The 15,684-nt window shown below is 66.2% G+C and overlaps 1 protein-coding gene across 3 annotated transcripts; it reads left to right on the top strand.

Annotated features, from left to right (window-relative positions):
• The first annotated feature begins 960 nt into the window (after nucleotides 1-960).
• On the top strand, nucleotides 961-14,926 carry PPRC1 (PPARG related coactivator 1). 3 transcript variants are annotated; one of them, XM_076338876.1, is made up of 14 exons: nucleotides 961-1,101; nucleotides 5,099-5,242; nucleotides 5,385-5,540; nucleotides 6,001-6,117; nucleotides 6,508-9,271; nucleotides 9,685-9,738; nucleotides 10,164-10,224; nucleotides 10,589-10,656; nucleotides 10,820-11,618; nucleotides 13,200-13,373; nucleotides 13,546-13,609; nucleotides 13,858-13,979; nucleotides 14,116-14,267; nucleotides 14,589-14,926. In XM_076338876.1, the coding sequence occupies exons 1-14, from the start codon at nucleotides 961-963 to the stop codon at nucleotides 14,690-14,692; spliced, it is 4,920 nt and encodes a 1,639-aa protein (XP_076194991.1). In that variant the 3' UTR covers nucleotides 14,693-14,926. The 3 variants fall into 3 exon arrangements, with proteins under 3 accessions (XP_076194991.1, XP_076194993.1, XP_076194992.1); XM_076338877.1 differs by having other exon boundaries at nucleotides 1,049-1,101; nucleotides 5,388-5,540; XM_076338878.1 differs by lacking the exons at nucleotides 13,546-13,609; nucleotides 14,116-14,267; nucleotides 14,589-14,926 and having other exon boundaries at nucleotides 13,858-13,972.
• Nucleotides 14,927-15,684: the final 758 nt, after the last annotated feature.

The raw sequence follows: 15,684 nt of genomic DNA, 5'->3' as shown, positions 1-15,684 counted from the left end.
TGGGTTTACTGAACAGGGGGGTACCAGAACAGAGCCAGCCCAAGAGACGTGCGCACCAGCATCCCCTGCCCCTTCCCGGGTAGCTGGGCTGGACCGCAGCTGTGTCAGACAAGCCCAGTTCGGTTTCCTCCCACCCCTTGCGTCCTCCAGGCAGTTCTCTGCCCGCCGGCTCCGGAGAGCTGCACAAGCCCACGCACAGGCTGCTACCTGGTACCCGGTCCTGCCCCGCGGCCGTGCCCGGTGGCTGCAGGGCAGCTCACGGTGCCCACCCTGCCTCTCACCCCGATAATTTTTTTCCGTTCCCCCTCGCCCACCACACGTGCGCGCCACCCCCATCCACCCCACGCGAGGTTTGGCTCGATGAAGCACCACTCGCGTTGCTGCAAAGGCACCTCCCCGGCGCAGGGCGGGCTCACAGCCGGGGGACGGCGAGCCCCGGCCGGGCGCCGCTCCCGCAGCAGCTCCGCCCCCGCTTCCCAGGAGGCCGGGGGGCACTCGGGGACCCCGCCAGCCCCCCGGGACGCCGGAGGCCGCCGCGCCCACGTGTGCGGCGGAGCCGGCAGCGGGGCGGGCCCCGCCGGCGCCGCGGGAAAACGCGCGGCCGCCCCGCCCCGATCGGGCACCTCCCGCCAGTGACGCCCGCTCCGCCCCGCCCGCCTCGCGCCGCAGGGCGGGGCCGACCCTCCTCGCCCTCGCCCGCCGCAAAGATGGCGGCGAAGCGCGAGGGCCTGCCCGCCCTCAAGATGGCCGCCCGCCCCCCGCACCGCGGCCGGGCGCCCCCGCGGGTCTGCGTCCGCCGCTCGGCGCGCGGCCGGCGGCGAAGGGGTGCGCTCCCGGCCTGCCCCGCGCGGGGCGGGGCGGGGCGGGGCGGCGCGCTGGCCGCCGGGAGCTGTAGTGCGGGGCGGGCGGCGGTCACGTGCCGCGCCCGGCAGTGGCCGCGCTGGGAGCGGAGGCGCCAAGATGGCGGCGCTGCGGGGCGGAGCGGTGCCCGCCGCGGCCGGGGCCGGGGTCGGCGTCGCCGCGGCCGGGGCCGCTCCGCGAGGGCTGGCGGGCGGCGGAGCCCCGCGCGAGCCGCCCCTCCGCGCCGGCAGCCCCCTGCAGGTAGGCGGCGGCGGGGTGCGGCGGGCCGCGCCGTGACACGTGGAGGCCGGGGCGGCTCCCGCGGCGGCGGCACCACGTGTGCCGGGAGCGGGCCTGCCGCGCCGGCGGCGGGCGGGGGGCCCTGCCTGGGCTGGGGACGCCCCTCCTGCAGGCTGAGCGGGGCGCCCGGCGCTCTCCCACCGGGGTGGGGTGGTGGCGGCACCGGCGCGGGGAGCCCCCCGGGGCGGGGGGGGGGGGGCGCGGCACGGCCCCGGGACCCGCCGGGGCGGGGGTCTCGGTGCCCCCCGCGGGAAGTGACACGCAGCCCCTGGGGAGCGGAGGCCGGGGGGGCGCCGGCCGGGTTCCCCCCCGCCGCGGTCCCTCCATCCCGGCGCCGCCCTCTGCCACCTGCGGCCCCGGGGGGAGGGGGTGGTTTGGGACACCGACACCCGCCGGTGTCGGTGGCAGGAGCTCCCGGTGGAGGACGCGGGCTGCTCCGGCCCGCTCCGGGACGGGGAAGCTTCACCGGGGGGATTATCCCGGGGGAAGCGGGGGTTTATCCCGGGGGAAGCGTCGCCCGCTCCGGGGCAGGTCTGGGGCGCGGTGCTGCCTCCCGTGGGCAGCGTCCCTGCTACCGCCGGTGTCACCGGTCCCGGTGGGACCCTGCCGGTGCTGGGCTGGGGCGCTGGGTGTGGGTGCGCTGCTGTCTGAAGGGGAGCGCGGGGCTGCAGCACTCCTGGGTGCGACCTGGGGGCACCTGTTCTGTGCATTGGTTGGGATTTCAGGGAGCCCCACGCTTCTGCCCCTTCCAGGGTGCTCCTGCCTGGCCGGGGGGCTGCCCCGGGGGCTGCCAGGGGAGACCCCCCCACCCTGAGCCCAGGCAGGGGGAGGTCGAGCCCATCTCGCCTCTCCCTGATGTGGAGGGAGCGGTCTGCGTTTGGGGAAGAGAGGTGTGTTCCAGCCTGATGCTTCCCAAAAGTGGCTGAGGAATCCATGGAGCATCCTCTGCCGGTGCCGCGCCGGCCGGCTGGAGCCCCCCGACTTCCCAGGCTCGCCCCTGGCAGGCTGCAGCCCCGCGCCCTTGCTGGCAGCCCCAGTGAGGTGAGAGCTGCCTTGGCAGCCTGCCTATGGCCAGCGCGGGGAGGGTGGCCGCCCTCTGCTTGGGGCGTAGCCCCGGCACGCTGGGCACACGTGTCGCGCGTCGCCAGCGTGGCTCGGATGGGCGGCTGCCTGCGGAGGCCTCGGTTGTGCCTCCTGGGTACCACAGCAGCGAGCGCAGCGTCCCCTGCTCTGGTTGGGTGCTGCAGGAGCTGGTGGCCGCGCTCAGGCTGTCTCTGTCTCAAGCTGTTGGCTCAAATCCCGGCTCCCCGTGTGCCTGAAGCTCGCTCTGGCGCTGCGGGCATCCTCCCTTCTCCCCGGCAGCGCCGGCTGCTTGGGCACGGTGCGGCCTGAGCCCAAGCCTGTCCTTGAACGTCCCCATGACCCGCGGCCTCTTCCCTGCTGCGCTGCCGAGCGTAAAACAAACGCAGGGAGCTGGGAGGGCACGGAGGGTGTCCCCCCTGAGCTATGGGGGGACAGTGGTCTCTGGCAGGGAGGAGAGCGGTCGGGGACGTGGGAGCAGGCTGGGCTGGTTCGTACCCCCGCCCCGACGCACAAGTGGGGAGGGCTCTAGGAGGTGCCTGGCCCCAGGTGGATCAAAGGGAGTCCTGGGGGAACGCAGCCTTGTTCGCCGGTGACTCACGGCTGCGGGACTCCTTGTTGCGAGGCGCTGAGTCAAAGGAGTCGAGGAGGGCTTGGGAGATCGCCTGCCCGCCCTCCCTCCCTCCCGGGCTGCGGGCAGGAGCCACGGGAAGAGGCCGTTTGAGTGGGAGGATTTTCCTTCCCTCCCTCCAAATGTCCAGCGCCGGTCACAGCTGGAAACCTCTTATTAGATGCTGCCTTTGGGGAGAGCAAGCCTTGTGGCAAGACGGGCAGAGCCGTGCAACCGTGAGGACATCCCCCAGACCCCCTGTGCCGTGAGCAGACAGGGTTGAGCCGGCCCCCGCGTCCCTCCGCTGCTGATGCTCAGTGACATCCCTCCCGCTGGCTCCTCTGGCAGCACGGGTGCCTCTGCCTGCCGGTCACCGCTGACTCAGGGCTGCACGCCGGCGCTTGACAGTGCTGGGCGTGTGAGCCTGGGTGTACTTCCCCGCTCCTCCCAGTATCTCCAGGAGGATTGGCCGGGAATCGCGGCCAGGCTGCGCCATAGATGGCTGCCAGCGGGGCTCTGCGCCGGGCTCTGACCGGCAGCCAGCGCTGGCTGAGGGAGGGGACTGGAGATGCTGAGTGGTAAAACTGCTCCGTAGCCTGATCTGCACGGCGGGGTGGAGTGGTGCCCCGGTGTCACCGGTGGGCTCCGCTTCCAGGCAGAGAGCCCTGGGAGAGGGTGCCCGGGCTGCCGAGCCACCCACTGAGCCCCAAACCACTGCAGGCCCTTGCTCTTCGGGGCTGCCGTGTCGGCACGCAGTAACAGGCTGGGGGGGATTTGGGATGGGTGGATGTGGGGCATTGCTGTGGGGGTCCTGGCTTTGATTCCCAGCCTGGTCCTGGGATGTCTGTGCTCCGGGCTTGCACGGGGTTCCTGGCTGTGCTGCTGCCAGAGGTGCCTGCTCTGTCTGATGGGGGCAAGTCTCTGAAGAGCCCCAGGGACCTGGGGTTTGGGCATGTGGCTTTGGTGCTGCCATAGCAGCACCAAATACCTATTTAGTGAAATGCCTGTTCTCCCTCCTGTGCAGCTTCCCTCTTGCCAGAGGAGGATTTCAAAATATAGGCAGGCCTTGTACAGGGATGGGGGCATTTTGTCCTGCATGGGCTCAGGCTTGTGCAAGCTGTGGTACCTGCAAGAAACGCAGGTGAGCTGCATCAGATGCGCATCCCCCAGGGTTCGGCCAATTCTCCCTGTGCGGCTGCGGGGGAAGGACGGCTTGCTGCCTGCTCCCTGCCAGCTTTGGGAGGGAGGTGTGCTCTCCCAAGGCTCCGTCCTTGGTGCCCTTATCTTCCCTGCCTGCGTTATCTCTGCCTAAGCCCATCTGCAAACAAGAATTTGCGTCCTGTCTCGTGCCGGTGACACGCCTGCGCTGCTGCTCCGCTCCTGGCAGAGGCTGCGTGTCTGGAGGCTCTGCTCGGCTGGGGGCTGCAGCCCCTGCCCTCGCCCAGCATCTCACTTTTCCTGGCTTTTCCTGGCCACCCTGCAGTGCTGGGCTGCATGGCACCGTGGAGTGCGGTGCAAAGACCTTTCCAAAGTTATTTGGCATTACCCAAACATCCCTGGAGCTGGCTGGGGGTCTGGAAAGGACTTGGGGCTGGGAATTTGAAGGAAGAACAGCATCAAAGCCGGTTTGGTCCTGAATCGTGAGCACAGCCCGTGTCCTCTTGCAGCAGAGGTGTCGGGGTAGGGCCCTGGCAGTGGCAGCCGGCTGCATCCCTGTTGCTGACTCCTGCGCTTTTGTTATGAATTTCGTAATGTTTTTGGGCTTATCTGAAGCGCCGACAGCCAGAGTCGGAGGAGCGCGTGACAGTCTGTGGGGTGGGGGGAGCCTGCCTCTCCCCTCCCTCTCCAGCACAAGCGATGCGTGGTGTTAGGCAGAGCCTGGGAATTGCTGGGGGTTTATTGATTCGTCTCTCCCAATCCTGTAACTGTGGAGCAAATCGGGCGGGAGTTTTCGGTGTGGAGGCATCCCTGGTAATCGGAAGGGTCTCAGGCTGAAAGCAGCACGGGGCTTTGTGCAGTGGGGTGGACTGGCCAGAACCTCTCCTGAAAAGCAAGGCAGGAAGGTCCCCTGTGTCATCCTCTGACCTGCAGCATGGCCGTGTCCTGCCTGCCCCCCCCCGCATGTTTGGGGGTGCTGGGGGTGTGGCAGGGAGCTTAGCCACTGTTTGCAGTGCAGGCTGTCGGGAGCCCACATGCGCTGTGGAGGAGATCAGCGCTGGTAGTGGTGATTTGCAAAGTGTTTACCTGGTTCCCCGTGCTCCTCGACAGTGCTTCTCCCTCGAGGAGGACGACCTGAACTTAATGTCGCTGGATGCAGAAACCATCTTGGAGGCCGAAGAGATCCTGGGGACGATGCAGAACTATCTTGACTCCTCTGTGATCTCCATCATCGAGGACCTTTCTCTGAGCGAGGTGGGAGCCCGTGTGCGAGTGCGGGAAGCAGCGGCTGGGCTGGCTCTGGCTGTGGCATGGGTGGGGGTGGCAGCAGCATCCCCCATGTCTGGGTCCTGTGGCCGTGCCCCGCTGCCCCCTGAGACCACCCCTGCCCTTGCAGCAGAGCAAGGCCTGCCTGGATGCACAGAACGAGCTGTCCCTGCTGACTGCCATCACTGAGATTCTGGACAGCACGGACGACGAGACCCTGTCCCCCTTTGACACCATCATGGACGCAGAACTGCTGACCTCGCCTCGGGAGCGAGAGAATCCCTCGGTGAGTTGTGGCGCAGAGCCAGCCCAACCCCAAAACGGGTGGGACGATGCTCAGGCAGGGCTCTGCCGAGCCCCTTCCTGCCAGGTCCTGGCACGGGGGTGCCCCGAGGTGGTGGGACCCTGGTCCCCAGCGTCCTGGGACAATCCCTGTGACCAGCAACATGAGAGAAGGGCTGAGCCAGCCCTGGACATCCCCAGGGCTCCTGTGTGGGCTCGGGGGGCCGTGCCTTTGCCTTGGGTCTTGGTGTAGAGCCAGAGGTGTGCCGGAGGCTCCGGGAAGCAGCATATCCCCCTGTGCATGACCAACCGGGGGGCTGCATGTGCCGTGGGTGAAACGGGGCTGAGCTTGCTCCCGGGCTCTGCGGGGTGACATGCGTGGCTGCTGCAGGGCCAGGGGTGGCCTGTCTCCTCTGGCAGCAGAAACCTGCTGCTGCCTCATGCTCTGTCTGCCTTCTCTCCAGTTTCAGAAGTTTCTCAGCTTATCCCGGCCATCGCTGGAGTGCGAGAGCCCTGCCCTGGAGCAGCCCAAGGCTCTCAGGCCTCTGAGCAGCAGCAGCAGCGTCTCTGTGGTTGGGAAGGTGAGCGGCTGAGCAGGGGAAGCTGAAGGACCGGTGTCAGGGTGGTGCTGGGATAAATGTGTCCCTGCTGCTGCCGCCCCCTGGCCCCTGCCTACCCTCCTGGCGCAGGCATCCTCTCCCAGAAGCGATGCCTTTGCAGGGCACCAGTGGCAGTGGGAGCAGGGGCTGCCCTGGCTGGTGGGTGCTGTGGGACTGGGGATGCTGTGGATGCCCTTTTAGGTATGGTGGATTTCCAGCTCTGTTGTGTCTTACTGGGGGAGGTCAAATGCCTCCCAGCTTTTCATCTGCCCAGGGGCTTTGCTGCAGAGTTGCAGCAGACCCGCAGTTGGCTGTGCCTGGGGTCTCAGCTGAAGCCCAGGAGCTGACACTCGCTCTGGTTCCCCTTCCCAGACCGACACAGACCTGGCTTGGGACTGTGCCACTCACGGCCTCGAGGACCCAGCACTGCCGAAGAAGCAAGTCTGCAGCACCCCGAGGGTGGAGAGGAAGCTGGGATGGCACCGGGCCCGAGAGCAGCCCCTGCCACAGCGCAGCGACGGGGAGGAAGAGGAGGAGGAGGCTGCCTTGAGCCCGGAGTTAGACAGCAGCATGGAGGCTGCAGAGTTTTGCATGAGTGGGGCCGGGGCGGCACTGGAGGAGCGTGAAGACCCCTGCATCATCAACACGGGTGACGTGTCCCTGAGTGAGCTGGTGAAGTCCATGCACCCCTACTGCCTGCCCACTTTCACTGTGTGCCTGGACCCCGAGACCGAGCCTGTGGCCAAGGAGCTCCTCAGCGGTCCCGTCTTGCTGGAAATTGTGCCTGGTGAGGGGCAGAGTGTGGAGATCCCCGTTGTGCTGCAGCCGCTGGCCCCCAGCTTCCCTGACCAGGAGCCCCAGCTCCTGGGAGCAGAGGAGGGTACTGGAGAGTCAATCCCAGAGGATCGAGAGGAGCTGCCAGGAGCTCCAGCCCAGGAAAACGGGATGGAGGAGGAAAAGGAGGAGAAACCACCTGGGAAGGAGCCCTCCTTCACTACCCCAGAGAGCACATCCCCACCGGAGACAGCAGCACCCAGGGCCTGGAGCCCTGACAGCAGCTCCCGGTGCAGCGCAGAGGCACCGGCAGGCAGCAAACGTGAGGGCACTGAGAAGGGACGTGGCCGTGAGAGAGCAAGGAAGAGTCGGAAAAAGAAAGCAGAGGAGGACCAAAGCGAGCAGGCCAGGCCAGGCAGGGACTGTGTGGCCCACTGGCTCCGCTCGGCCGGCTCCGGGCAGCCCCCAGGCCAGCCGCCCACCAGCCGGCGGCGGGCAGCGCGTCCCTCCGTCCAGGTCTCGGACTTCCTGGCGCGGCAGCTGGAGCAAGCCCGGAAGGAGGGGCAGATGGAGCTGCATGCTGAGCGGGCACCGCGGCCCCGGGGCAGGCCCCGGAGCACGGCAGCAGCCTCCCTGCCTGAGAAAGCACAGCAGGAGCTGCAGAAGGAGCCGGGGCTAGAAATGGTGAGCGTAGCCCCGGAGAAGGCTGAGACCGTGGTGCCTCCAGAGAAGACTGCACCGAATGCAGAGGAGCCACCAGCCGCGGCGCGTCCTGGCCCGGCAGAACAGGCTGAGGGTGAGGGGGATGCACAGCCGGCTGTCAGACAGGGCAGCGGCGTCTCAGAGGCTGCCTCTCTTCTCTCGGAGCGAGGCGTGGGGCTGGACCCCCCCCAGAGCCTGCCGGTGGCAGAGCCAAGCGAGGGCCTGCCCAAGGAAGCCAAGCCCAAGGCCCTCAGCCTGCGGGAATACCGCATCCGCATGCTGCACCGCCAGCCCAGCCCGGGTGGCAGGAAGGACGGAGAGAAGCAAGCGGCCAGCAAGTGGCCCAGCGTCCCTGAGCCTCCGACAGAGCTGGCGGAGATCCCCTGCCTGGTGTCGCCCGTGCGCCCCGCCAGTGAGGCGGCCGGTGCTCAGAAGAGCCCAGAGAAACCCGCCAGCCCTGCTGCTGTCCCTTCTTCTGCCAGCAAAGGTCCCGCTGCTCCGGCTTCTGCTCCAGCACCCGCCACGGCTCCACCACCCCCATCAACACCAATGCCTTTTGTTGCGCCAAACGTGCCCCCAGCCGCTGGGGTGGCCCCCGCTGGGATGCCGCCAGCCTCTGCCGGTGCTTACGCCCTTTACCCACCAGTGCCTTCCTGGCCCTGCTTTGGCCCGCAGCCCGTGGGCTGCTGTGGTTTGCCCCCACCGCCCAGCGCCAGCTCCCCCAGTACTTTTCACATGGTGCCTGGCCTCCCGCCTCCGGCCGTGGCCTGGCCCCCACCGGCCGTGCCACCCCCGCCTCCCTTTGGCCCCGGCAGTCCCTATGCCCCAGTAGGGTGGGCACCGCCATCCTACTGGCCAGGAATCCCCATGCCGCCTCCGGTGCCTCCCCTGGCGTATGGGGACCCTGGAGCAGCACTGCAGGGCGCTGCCACCTTCCCAGCTGGTGGCCACCCCAGCACGGCCCTCCTGCACGGGCAGCCTCCCACTGCCCCGGCACTCAGCTGCCCGGAGCCACCGGCATTCCCTGCCCAGCCGCCCACCACCCTGGCCAGCGAGACAGGGGCTGCAAGTGGCTCGGCCAGGCCGGCTACCGGCAGGGTGTCGGACCCCAGGAGGCAGGCACGGCTGGCAGGGGAGAGCTCTCTCCCCAAGGCCGCTCCGGCCCCAGCCCCTGCCCAGCCCCTGGCAGCCCCATCGGCTGCTGCTGCTCAGCCCAGCAGGGTCCCTCCTGCAGCTCCAGCCCAGCCCACGGTGGCCCCCCAGGCTGCCCCCACCCAGCCTCCAGAGGAGCCCCAGGCTGCAATCCTCACCCAGCTCCCAAAGGCCCCCCCAGCTGCTATCTGTTGCCCTGCGGAGGTGTCCCCTGCCGCTGGCCCTGTTGGGGAGTCCACTGGCACCCACGCCGTGGAGGAGGCTGCGGGGCCGGGCAAGGGGGCAGTGGAGAAAGCCCTGCCGGACCCCAAGTCAGCTGCTGGGCAGGAGCCATCTGGCCACAAATCCACCTCCCAGGCTGCAGCACCACCACCGAAAGCGGGTCGAGAGAGCAGCCTGCCCACCAAGGCACCCGCCGCTCGGCCATGGAGGCACCAGCCGCTCCTCAGCCTGGCGCAGCCCAGTGACAGCAGCAAGGACATCGTGCAAGCCTTCATCAGTGAGATCGGTGAGCAGGAGGGCTGCGGGGCGCTGGGCTGAGCGTCGCCAGCCGGTGAGGCTGTGGTGCTGCCAGCAGCCCAGGTAGCGGGACCAGTTCCTGGCACTTCTCGGGGTGAGGGCGGCAAAGCTGCACCCGCGGGCTTGCAGTCTCTTTCCAGCACCCTGTCAGGACATTGCCTCCAGTGGATGGTCTGGGCTTGCTGTGCCCAAACTGGTCCCTCCTGGGGCTGCAGAGCCGGGTGCTCCTGTTGCCGCTGTGGGAGACTTGGAGCTGCTGCAGGCTCTGCTGCTGCTTCTCCCCAGTGCTCGCCCTGTCACCTGAGGAGGCTGCTGCAGGGGGAGGATGGGGCCGGGGTGCATCCCCGTGGTGCCGGGAGGGTTTTGGCTGACCTGATTTGCCGTGCTCTCTCCCTGGCCCAGGAATCGAAGCCACCGACCTGTCCAGCCTGCTGGAGCAGTTCGAGAAGTCTGAAGGTGCGGTTGTGGCGTGTTGTGCTGTCCCCTGCGGGGCTCCTTCCGTGCCACGCCAGCTTCCCCAGGCTGCCCATGGTCCCTGTGGTGGGGTGGGAGCGAGGAGGCCGGGACGCTGCTGCGTGTGGGCTGGTGTTACCCTGCCTGAGTGCCTTGTCCTTGGGGGTGTCTCTGCCCCCATCTCTTTCCTGGACTGTGAAAGCGGCCGGGGGTTCCTGGGGCAGCCAAGGGGGTGGTGAAGAGCCTGGGAAAGAAAGGGGACTTGCAGCAGCTCTCTGCAAGGAGCTGGTTTGGGGCACTGTGAAACCTCTCCCTTGCTGTGCCCGGGGTGCTTTGTGTGTCCGTCCCGCCCCCTCCGTATGCAGGGTCTGTCCCCTGCCCTCCAGCCCCAGCCTCTCGCCACCCTCACCCACACACTCTCTTTTCAGCCAAGAAGGAGGAGGCTCCCGTGCAGCCCCCCGAGGACAGGCGGCCGGCGGGGAGCTCCGGGTGAGTACCTCCACAGCAAGTGCCCCAGTGTGGAGCCTGGCAGAGGGCTGAGCCCTGCCTTCAGCGGGGGCATGGGGCAGCTCTCGGTTCCGGCAGGGTCCAAACAGTGCCGGGGCTGCATCCACCAGCCCGGGAGGAGGTGAGCTCCTCACTGGGCTGGGGGTCAGAGCTGGCACTGAGGGGGAAAAACTGGGGGGAGCAGTGATGGGCGTGACCGGGCTGTGCAAGCTCCATCCTTGCAGCTCTCTCAGATCCTCTGTTCCCCCTGTCGGGCAGGGGGGTAGCTCTGGCAGGTGCCCCAGGCATGGGGACTGGGGCTAGGCTTTGGCCACTGTGTTTGACAAAGCTCCTTTCCCCTTCTCAGGCCCGAGACCCAGCAGGACAGGAAGCCCCCGGACAGCCTGCAGGCCTCTGAGCTGGCCAACGTGGCAGGTAATGCCCGGGGTGAGGCAGGGGAGCCCGCCGTGTCTGGGCAGGGGCTGTCGTGGCATTGGGGGAGACCCTGGTGCTTGAGGGCAGGTGGGCCGGGAGGGAGCCCCAGCTGGGCGGGTCGCAGCGAGGGGCTGCTCCTGAAAGCCCTCTGGTGCTCTTGCAGGCCTCACCCCCCCAGCGACACCCCCCCACCAGCTCTGGAAGCCATTGCCCGCTGTCTCACTGCTGGCCAAGGCCAAGTCGCCTGGGTCCGTGCCCCAGGAAGGGCCCCAGAAGACAGCCAAGCTGACGAAAGCCAAGCCGCTGCTCCAGAGCAAGCTCCAGGGGAAGAGCCTGGCACCGGCCCCTGCCAGCTCAGCCCCCAGCCACGTCTGCTCGGGAGACCACGACTACTGCATCCCAGGTGCGGCGCGGCTGGAGAGCAACAGCAGCCCCGGCACACAGCCCCCCACCGAGGGCGGCTCCCGCTGGAATGTCAAACACCATCGGGACATCACTATCAAACCCATCTCCTCCTTAACCAAACGGACGCTGGACCAACCCAAGCCCACCCCGCCAGCCCCCGCCACCACTGTGGGGCCCAGCCAGGAGCCCCTGGGGACGGCCTGCCTAGCTCCCCTGGATTATCGGACTAGCGTCCCCAACAAGGCCACCGCTGGGTGCAGCAGCCCCCCCACCTCGGTGCTCCTGTCTCCAGCCGCATCCCCCTGCCGGGACCAGGAGATGCGGACTCCCAGTGCCCAGCCCAGCCATGCTGCTGCCAAGAGGTCCCTGCGCTGCTACCGGAGACCCCGGGACTCGCCCAGCCCCTCTGCTGGCAGCTGGAGGGCTGGCAGGAGCCGTGCCAGCCGCTCCTTCAGCTCCAGTTCGGATGGAGCTAGCGAATCCTCATCTTCATCTTCATCCTCATCCTCCCGATCCCGGTCACGGTCGTTCTCCCCACCGCCCAAGCGGTGGCGAAGGTAAGCGGTGGAGTGTCGGTCTGCTTGCTCTTTGGCCAATTGCCTGGTGGCCGGTCTTTTGCGAGGGTGCCCAGACACCTCTTTATGGACCTACCTGATGGTCGTATCTGACCTTTTTGTCCTTGTGGCCCCCCTTAAGGGGTGCCTGGCTTGCTGTGAGCAGCAGAGACTGGGGGAGCTGCTGTGACACCCTGCCAGCGCAGTGGGTGTCTGGCTGAACCCCACGTCTAGGCACGTGTTCCTGCAAAGCCACCTCTGAGCCAGGCTTTCTTACCCCTCCTGGAGCACTGTGGTACGAGTCCTTGGCTGCACCATGGCTTTTGGATGCGTTTGCTGGGGTATTAAGGCAGGTGTTGGTGTTTGTGCTGTGGAGCTGTTACAACCTTAGGTGTAGAAATGAGAGGAGCCACAATGGCAGCAGGGGGCTGCTGGAGGCAAGCAGAGAAAAACCTGTCTGGCTTGGCTGCCTTAGGGGTTCCCTGTGCTCCTTGTGGACGTGGCTGTGTAGGAAAGTGGGGCGGCTTGATCTCTGCGGGAAGCATTTCTTTTGGAGTCCTTGTGCATCTGAGTGATGCACAGCCTGTCCCAGCTGGGGTGGGAGGCACTGGAGCTGGCAAGTGATCCCTCATCTGCCCTTCCCTGGGCGTTCAGCCAGTTTTGGAGGCATCCCAGGTCACTGGGCATGAAGGGCTTGTCCAATCAAGGCCCCTCCATTGGTGGCCAATAGATGTGGAGGCTGGAGTTGGAGAGGACATGAATGTAGTGCCGTGTCCCAGGGATGTGCAGCTCAGGGACTGGCCCTGTCTGGCTTGGCTTTTCCAGCAAATGCGGCTGGCTCTGTGCTGGGAAATGTCCCCATGCACTGCTGTCCTGACACGCTGTCCTCCAGGAGAATTATGTGGCAGTACCAGGCAGCACGCCCCACTCGTGGCCTGGGTTTGCCTATGGCGGGAATCACCCGTGGGCAGCATGTTTAGAGAGGGACACTGTTGCTGGCTGGAGGCAGCACAGCTTGATCCCAGAGGGGTTTCAGTCCTGCTGCCCTTAAGCTTTGCCTGGACCTGCCAGAGAAGCTCTTGCAGGCAGGAGGCTGTGGGCACAGAAGCCCAGCCCCGTCCCGGTGCATGCCACAGCCCTCGGTGTGGTCGGAGGCACGTGTGGTCTCCATTCGCATGGCTGTTGAGTGCAACGCCGATGTGATGGCTTCAGTGTCATCCTGTGCACGGTGTGGGGCTCAGCACGGCAGCCCCGGCCCCTCCTGGGCCCTTGCCTGGTCGCAGCCATGTGCTGCACGGTTCCCCCATGACTATTTCTTGCTCTTCGGAGGCTGTGCCTGTTATGAGCCTGCTCCCTTTTTGCTGTGGTGTTTGGAGCCAAGTGGAGCAACATCTCTGTAGCGTCGTTACTGCCCTGGCAAACTTGGGCAGAGGTTTCCATAGCCCGGCTCACCCTGGGGATGGGTCCTGTCCGAGTGGGGTGTTGGGTACCTTGGAGAGGATGGAGGTCTTTTTCTTCTCCGGAGCCTTGTGGTGCTGGGCTTGCGGAGGGCTCAGCACTGAGCTGTGTCTCTCCTTCCCCCAGGTACCGCTCAAGATGTTCCCACAGCTCCTCCTCCCGCTCCAGCTGTGGGTCATGTGGCAGGTCCCGGGACAGGTCCTCATCCTCATCATCAACATCCTCCTACTCATCCAGGTCCACGTCCCGCAGCCAGTCCCGCTCCCCCTCGCCTCGCAGGAGGAGTAACAGGCGGAGAAGGTGAGCGTGGCCACCCTGCACGGGTGTGAGCTCCCCCCAACCCATCTCCCGGCCTCCTGTGTCCCGGGCAGGGGTGGACCTACTCCTTTAGTATCTCCCTTGTGTCCAGCATCACTCTCTTCTGGCACCCCCATGACCCTGTAGCTCATGTGTCCGGTTTCTGCCCTGCCAGATACAGTTACGATGCACAGGACCATTACCAAAGGCAGAGGATCCTCCAGAAGGAACGTGCAATAGTGAGTGCTGGAGGGCTGGGAAGCTGGGGCTGGAGATTTGCGGGTCCCCAGCCCCTCCATCACTTCAGAAAGCTGTGAGGTCACAGCCTGGCAGGCAGCATTGCTGGGAGGCTCTGGCCAGGGCATGGTGTCATGGGTGGCGATGCAGGGAGGGCGCTCTGTGCGAGAGGTCCTGCTTACCGGGAGGGCTCAGAGATGCCGAGTCCCCCCCATTCCCATCTCACGGGACGGTGCATCCCTGCCTACAGGAGGAGCGGCGAGTTGTGTTTATTGGCAAGATCCCCAGCAGGATGACACGGTCGGAGCTGCGGCACCGCTTCTCTGTGTTTGGGGACATCGAGGAGTGCACCCTGCACTTCCGCTCTGAGGGGTAAGAGCTGCGGGGGCAGCCCCTTCCCAGGGATGGCTCCTCTTGGCCCTTCTCCCATTCTTCAAGGGGACGGTGCAGACCAAGCGGGGACAAACATGCTGCATTGCTGCTGATCTCCTTCCTTCTCCGGCTCCAGGGACAACTATGGCTTTGTCACCTACCGCTATGCCGAGGAAGCCTTTGCCGCCATCGAGAGCGGGCACAAGCTGCGGCGCCCGGACGAGCAGCCCTTCGACCTGTGCTTCGGCGGCCGCCGGCAGTTCTGCAGGAGGAACTATGCTGACTTGGGTGAGTCGCGCAGCCCCCAAGTTGGGGGGTGGCACCCTGGGTCCTCTCTCCTTCCCAGCGGTGTAGGGGTCCCCATCCTTGGGGTCAGTGAGGCTTGGCTGGGCAGGGCCACGTCTGGGGTAGTCCTGCCCCGAGGGGAGGCTGGATGGGGCTCCCCGTCCCTCCAGCGCTGTGATGGAGGCCAGGTCCGGTCCTCCATCAGCCCAGTTCTGGGTCTAGAGGTTGGCACGTGAAGCGAGATGGGAAGGAGTTGCTGTGGGGATGGCTGGAACTGTGCCAGTGTCCCCATGGCTCAAGGCAGCCTCTCCCCGTGTCTTCCAGACTCAAACCGGGAGGATTTCGACCCAGCCCCCGTCAAGAGCAAGTTTGACTCTCTGGACTTCGACACGCTGCTGCGGCAGGCACAGCGCAGCCTGCGGAGGTAGCGGCAGGCAAGGCGGAGCGCCCGCCCCCACTTTTATACTCAAATACAAAAGACAAAAAAAGTATGGAGAGAGAGAGATGGGGTTTTTAAGAAAAAGAAAAAGGAAAAAAAGAAATTTGTTTTATAACCAATATTTAAGGAGGATGGGTCATTTGCCTTTGACCGGAGGGGCCCAGGTGAGTGGCAGCCCCAGGCTTGCCCCAGCCATGTAATAAATGTGGATGCCCAAACAGCAGCACTGCCTTGTCTCCTCCTTCGTGTGGGCCATTCCCAGGCGTGGGCTCAGGCTGTGCCCCCTCAGGACCCCGGGGCTCTGTGCTAGGGTCTGGCCCCATGAGAGGTAGCACAGGTTGGGGACTGGGTGCAGGAGTGGGGTGTCTGGGGAAAGTAGGGCAGGACGGGGGTTACCAAGCTGCTCTGAGGGGTCTGTGGCAGCCCTCAGATGGCCTGGCACAGGGTGAACGCTTCTTTGGGGACAGGCAGTGCAGACCCCTCTGACTGTTTCTTGGGCTCTGCTGGAGCGAGGAGCCGGCACCCCAGCCCCGAGGCACCTGGCTGGGTTTTGGGGCCACCTGCACCTTCCGTGGTGGCCACGGAGGGGCAGTGCAAGATCCTCCTCCACCACCGCTCCCCGCTGCGGGCTGGAGTGCAGGGGGCTTTAGCCCCTGGCAGAGCACAGGCAGGGGTCTGCCTGCTCTGAGGGCAGTGTGCGCAACCATGGCATCTGCCTGTCTGCCTGTCCCCCTTGAGCCTGCTGGTTAGTTTTGCTCCAGCTCGTCAGAAAGAGAGGGATCTCTGATATCTCATCTCGTCCCCCAAGGGAGAGGTGTTGGTGTGTCTGCAGAGAGGTTCCAGGCATCCGCAGTGGGCAGAGCACAGCGGGGTGGTGTGTGGCAGAGGAAGGATGGACAGTGACAGGGAGGGGATGCAGGATGCCTGTCCAGGCCCTCCCATGCATTGTGGCTCATGGAGGAGAAGGGCGATCCCAGGCAG

The sequence above is a fragment of the Aptenodytes patagonicus genome, chromosome 5, assembly GCF_965638725.1.
Source record: "Aptenodytes patagonicus chromosome 5, bAptPat1.pri.cur, whole genome shotgun sequence".
NCBI lineage: Eukaryota > Metazoa > Chordata > Aves > Sphenisciformes > Spheniscidae > Aptenodytes > Aptenodytes patagonicus.
The sequence above is the reverse complement of the archived record's forward strand: the minus strand, read 5'-3'. Positions and strand labels throughout refer to the sequence as shown.

What these genes read in the sequence shown, in the direction of transcription:
- PPRC1 (XM_076338876.1), top strand. Translation starts at nt 961, where the DNA reads ATGGCGGCGCTGCGGGGCGGAGCGGTGCCCGCCGCGGCCGGGGCCGGG. An exon ending in AGGACCTTTCTCTGAGCGAG is followed by an intron (nt 5,243 to 5,384) that starts GTGGGAGCCCGT and finishes CTGCCCTTGCAG; the next exon opens with CAGAGCAAGGCCTGCCTGGA. An exon ending in GCAGTTCGAGAAGTCTGAAG is followed by an intron (nt 9,739 to 10,163) that starts GTGCGGTTGTGG and finishes CTCTCTTTTCAG; the next exon opens with CCAAGAAGGAGGAGGCTCCC.